Below are 6,000 nucleotides of genomic sequence, written 5' to 3'. Positions count from 1 at the left end.
TTATGTCCTCTCACACCACTTTAATAAATAAGCTCAATTCAAACGTGTGTCAGATAAAAAATATGGATGATTTCAAGAAGCCATTTGAGAAAAATGGATGATATTCAGACATGTCAAGAAGTCAGACCATCTGACCAGAAGTCATGGTTTAAAGGCTGTGTCTATTAATATTGAAGATCTTGACGCAGGAGTCGGCCCCACCGCTCGCCAGCTGCAGCCACTCGGAGCTCTCTGCTGTGTCCTCCTGCCCAGCTCTGCCCACGCATTTTCTCCAGCACAGCTGCTTGACAACAAGAGTGTGGCTTTGGCTGCAACAAAGGCAGAAGCTATTAGCGGAAGGAAACCCAATTCATCTCTTCCAACTGCAAAATGTCAAAACTCAGCTGGACTTTGTCAATTCTAAACGTCAGCATTTATCTAATTAGCACACTCCATTTCAGCCCTGCCAGCTTGGAGAAAACTAAACTTGTCATTGCCTGTAGGTATTAAAGATGCCAGGGCTATTATCAGTTCAAATGACATTTCTTCACTTGGCCCCATCAATAATTCAAACGGCAGTCTACTTATTTCCACTGTAATTCCAGGTCATACATCACTATTATGAAATGACAGAACGAAAAGAAAGCAAGGAATCGTGTTGCTCAGAAAGTCTGAAACACAGTGTCAGAGCATATAGCACCTGAAAGCAAAGGTTCTGTTTAGACGCAATGCCAAGCAATAGTTCGATGTTGGAAGAGTGTGTTGTGAGCTCCCTCCTACGCATCCTGGACAGATTTTAACTTCTCCTGGTTTTCAGTAACCACAGTTTAACAACTGCATTCCCACTGGCAATCTATGGCTAATGCCTTGACTCTGTGCCACACATCATCATCATCATCATCATCATCATCATCATCATCATCATCATCATCATCATCATCATCATCATCATCATCATCATCATCATCATAATGCATCTGTGTGTTTCTCTCTACCATATTGCCAAGAGTATGAAATGGAAACTTTTGAAACTTGACCTGGATGACAAGGTGACCCTACAGATGTGCACCACTGGAATAATTTGGGTTTTGCTTTGTTTTCGAAAAAACAGTTTCATTATATTCAGGTTATTATCTTTTTCTATCTTGCAGCAGCACCTGTGGACACTTGCTGGTTCACCTATTTTTTTGTACCTGGAATGAGGAAGCCAAAGTCAGGCCTGGGTATTTATTTTTCAAGCAAGCCTTTGCATAGCGCTACATCATACTTCCCTTTGTAGGGCCTCAACACTCTTTCAACAGTTAGAGAACAGGATGATGCTGTCTGGTAAAGGAGGAGTAGAGGGTGAATAGCAGGAAAGGGTAAATAAGCAATGAGACTGAGGGAGAGAAGGACCAACAAGAAAGATAAGGGAAGGGGGAGAAAAGAGAAAGAGATGGAAAGAGAAAGCAATAGGGTATGGGGGAGAAAAGGGGTTTTCTTAGTCTGGCAACGTGGCAGATTTCTGCAAATAGCTCCTAAACATACTTGAAATCATAGTTTTAAATTGTGGTTTGCATACAAAGTGCAAGCCACAGGCTACCAATTCAAATATCACAATAAACAATAATTACTGAAACCTTGGGGGAAAGGAAAGATCCATGCAGGTGCTCCCAACAGTCAAAATATGGTTTGCCACTGCAAATTAAGCCAATGGCTGAAATCCTGCTACTTTGTTTAAGATGCAGAAGTCAAATAGCATAATATTCACTTGCTTCTCGATAGCAATTAATAAATTGCTGTTGCAATTCTGGAGTGTGCGAGCATGTCGGACAATCCCAGTAGGACTCATTAACCGCCAGCTGGAAGGAAGTGAATGCTGCACCATTTGCCTTCCACAGGTGTAAAAAAGCAACAGGATTTCAGTCAATGTCTGGCTGCATAGACAGCTGCAACTAGAAGGCCAAGTGGAAACTAGATCACCAAATTAATATATATACTAGTCATCTACACTTCTTGCATGTGTGTGCATCACCAAATTAATATATATACTAGTCATCTACACTTCTTGCATGTGTGTGCACGCACACATCTATCTGGTCTTAACACAGGAGACATGATTAAAAGCAGAAACTACCTTGTGCAAAAAAGGAACTGGCCAAATTTTGCAGTCTGCGACACTGAGCTGCTATAGAATGTACTGCCTTTACAGTAAAACAAACTCCAGGAGGAGCAGTTATGTACAGAAGCCAAACTATGACAAAGGAACTATGTAAAGCCTAGCTATTGTGCTAGGGCTAGATGCCCCAGTGGACTTTTTACTGCGTATTTAGGATGTATGTGGAACCAGGCAAATAATCTGAAGGAAGAACAGATGCTGCTGGTACACTAGGAAGCCCTTTGGGCCAATTGAGATGAATGGAAAAGTTAATGGCATGGGAAGAAATGTGAACAGTTAAGGGCTCACTGGGCCTCTGCAGCTGCAATTACAAGACAGATCTCAAAAGACACAGAACTTAAAATCCATTACAAGCCCTTCAGGTTGCAGCATTTTGAAAATCCTGCGTCTATCTTGTAAAGCAGTGCTCCCCAACCTTGGGCCTCCAGATGTTCTTAGACTTCAACTCCCAGAAATCTTGGCCAGCAGAGGTGGTGGCGAAGGCTTCTGGGAGTTGTAGTCCAAGAACATCTGGAGGCCCAATGTTGGGGACCACTGTTGCAAGGGCTCTAAGGTAAAGCCTGCCACACATTTGTATGCATACCACTTTATGTCTCTGGTAGCTGAAGACTTGCAATTGAATAGACAACTTCTGGAAAACACAACATCTTGAGCAGTATTTCTGTTGAGAGGACTATGCTATACCTCCAACTGGCCAGCTAGAGTTGCAGTTGCTAGAAAACATATCTTCCACACTGTCAGGGTAGGTATCTTCCCATGGTCTGCACATCAAATGTAACAACACCACCATCCCCAGAACAGATGGGGGTTGTGCTACATTCACTACTGTTCATTTTGCTATCAGGGCATCTGCAAAATACTGTTAGCCTTGTGGACAAGGCACACTCACCCATGAAAACTGGAGTTCTGGAAATGCCATTAGCCCCAGAGACACATATCTAGTTTTCAACAAAAGGTGTCTCTTTTTTAAAATAAACTCAGATTGCATTCGAGCTCCATTTTCACATTAAGGTCTCAAACAAACCTGAATTGTAATTCAAGTTCTTCATTCCAAATAAGCGCAGCACTTAGAGAAGAAGTGATATAGTAATACGTGCAACAGCCCAGTGAGGAAGCAGTTATGATCACACACAGCCAATATGTCAGAGAATTTTCTGTATCTGGTGTAGGTTTCTCATATGACAGTTAGATCCCAGGGCCATGAACCCATTGGCCATAGTCAAGCCACTTGCTTTCATCGCTTTCTTCCAGCTACCCTCTCCCCCAGCGATCTGAGGGAGATAACACTGACCTATTTTACAGGGTCATTAGAAGGATGACAAGAAGGCAATGTTAACTCCCTACAGCGCTATGTAAAGGCCACATACTATTAACACTTTGCTTTCTTCTAAGGTTGAGAAGAATGTCAGGCAGAATGGAGGTCAGGTGCTCCTGCTGAATTCCTGCAACCTACTGTGTAACAAACTGTTTGGATGAACAGTCTGGAAAGGGCAACTCTTCCGAGCACCACTGAGGACCCACTTCCCATGTGATATTATGAGAGAGGAAGGTATGTTGGCATTGCCCTGGTGAAAGAAAAGAAGTCCTAGGCTCATTTTGTTCCAGAGGATTCATTCTGACCCTAAATACTTAGGCTATGACTAGCATATGTAGTACAATGACTGAGATCCTCATGATACAGACACAGATGATTATATCAAAGATGCAGCAAAAAGTTTGCAGTGATCTTAATCACTATACAATTTGGTAATGAGAAGATCAAGGGAGATTCATATTGGACTCATCTAAGACAATTTTCACAACACTTGAACCTGAATTAGAAGCATATTACTTTAAATGTCATCATTTGACTTGCTCACATGCTCAGGAAGAGCTCCTGTTCAGCAGACCAAAACCTGCTGCAATTACCTGACCGTGTTCAAAAGAGGAGCCAAGCAACTATGCTGAGACATGGGCATCCACAACAATGATATATGGCTAATTCTCTTGATCCCCTCTCCCCATCATTGATATTTTGGTTTTACAGTAACCTTATCTCCCATCTTTCACAATCTAAGTGCATCTGAGGAAATCTGAGGTACCCAGCCCAAAGAGAGAACAAGGGAGGACAAATAAGACAAAATAAAATGTGAAATGGGTGGGAAACAGAAATACAATCACAGCCAGCTTTGCTCGTACAAGCTTTCCCTACTTCCACTGTAGGTCCTCCTCTCATATCCCAGGACTTGCCTTATGACCCCTCAACCTTCAACAGGGTCTTGGGGAAGGGGGGCAGCAGCCTGTGGTAGAAATGGGAAACCCCTTGTGCAATCCCAGAAGTGGATACCATCCAGAGTTTGCAAATAATTTTCCTTAAATACCACAGCAGATATCATAAGGAACAACAATATTTGGCATTCACATAGGATTTATGAAGTGTTTGGAGCGCTCTTCTGGAATCCTCCCAACCCCTCTGTAAGAGGAGTCAGAATTTATCTTGTCTTTTGGATTTTTGTCAGCCTGTTAGCCAAATAACAACTTCATTCATCAGACGGCCATTTTTTCCCCCTGCCACACTTTATCTGCACACTTTATTTGAAAACCTGTGGGCCCTGTGAGGCTGCGGTCAAACCGAAGTACCAGCAAAAGCATCAATTCAAATCATTTGCTGCCAGGAAAGAAAAGTGCAAATTGTGACAAGTGCTGCCAGCAACGGTTTGCCAACCTTGGTAGTGAGTGAATCTTATCACAAATGTAGCAGCAGGCCTGGAAACAGGAAGGGCCACCTCAACAGCTATGCAGAGAGGGACAAGTCAGAACCAGATACCCCCATTTCACACTGCTCTGCCTCTCAATCAGCTATAGAAGCCAGGGCTTCTGAAAATGCAGGTCTGCTTAACCCATGAAAGAATGCCAGAAGGGTCTCATGAAACCAGCAGAAGAGGGGTGATACAGCCAAAATGCTTAAGGCAGTCTTATGAAAGAGCAGGTTTGCTTAGAGCCTCTTTCGAGCATTAGAATCTTGAAGCAGATTACCTGTTATCTGTTTCGACACATTTGGTCCAGTCAGAGAGTGGCAACTTCTTGTCTCCCAGCTTCCATTTGTATAAGTGAATCTTCCCGCCTTCTGTTCCTATTGCAATGATATAGCTAAGGAAAGGAGCAGGTCCAATGGTTATTAAAGCAAACTCATTACCCAGCCATGCATGCTTAATGCTTGAAACATGTTCCACCACTTGATTCTAATCAGGAGAGCACAAACCAAATACCCCATGAAGCATGGCTATAAAAGGTAATACTAGAGAAATCTCCAATTATCTGTACAGTTCAAAGACTTGGTAAGTTGTAAAAAAGGAGCTCTGCCAATGCGGATTCTTAAGTATGACTCTCCAAGACACACGCCACCATTGTTGATATTGGTGCACTGCCCCAACTCACAGGAGAGATGTCCTTTCTTCTCTTAAGAAGTCTACACTGGCGGTGTGCCCCAACCAGTGCAAACCTATGCATTTAGGCTTGCTTAGATACAGCTAAGGGACGTGGTGGTGCTGCGGGTTAAACTGCAGAAGCCTCTGTGCTGCAAGGTCAGAAGACCAGCAGTCGTAAGATCAAATCCATGTGACAGAGTGAGTTCCCGTCGCTTGTCTCAGCTCCTGCCAACCTAGCGGTTTGAAAGCATGTAAAAATGTGAGTAGATAAATAGGTACCACCTTGGTGGGAAGGTAATGGCATTCTGTGTCTAGTTGCGCGGGCCACATGATAATGGAAACTGTCTTTGGACAAACACTGGCTCTATGGCTTGGAAATGGGGATGAGCACCGCCCCCTAGAGTTAGACACGACTGGACTAAATGTCATGGGGAACCTTTACCTTTACCTAGATAC

General features: G+C 43.2%; 1 protein-coding gene across 2 annotated transcripts in view; it reads right to left on the bottom strand.

The window, feature by feature from the left end:
• The window catches only part of ELP2 (elongator acetyltransferase complex subunit 2), a 58,707-nt gene continuing 52,707 nt past the window's right edge, over positions 1-6,000 (bottom strand). For both annotated transcript variants that reach the window (XM_072998472.2, XM_072998471.2), the window contains exons 21-22: positions 5,153-5,266; positions 1-308 (exon numbers count right to left, since the gene is read on the bottom strand). In XM_072998472.2, the coding sequence (XP_072854573.2) occupies positions 149-308; positions 5,153-5,266 (274 nt within the window). In that variant the 3' untranslated portion in view covers positions 1-148. The remainder of the gene's footprint in view (positions 309-5,152; positions 5,267-6,000) is intronic.

This window comes from Pogona vitticeps, chromosome 4, assembly GCF_051106095.1.
Source record: "Pogona vitticeps strain Pit_001003342236 chromosome 4, PviZW2.1, whole genome shotgun sequence".
NCBI classification, from domain to species: Eukaryota; Metazoa; Chordata; class Lepidosauria; order Squamata; family Agamidae; genus Pogona; species Pogona vitticeps.
The sequence above is the reverse complement of the archived record's forward strand: the minus strand, read 5'-3'. Positions and strand labels throughout refer to the sequence as shown.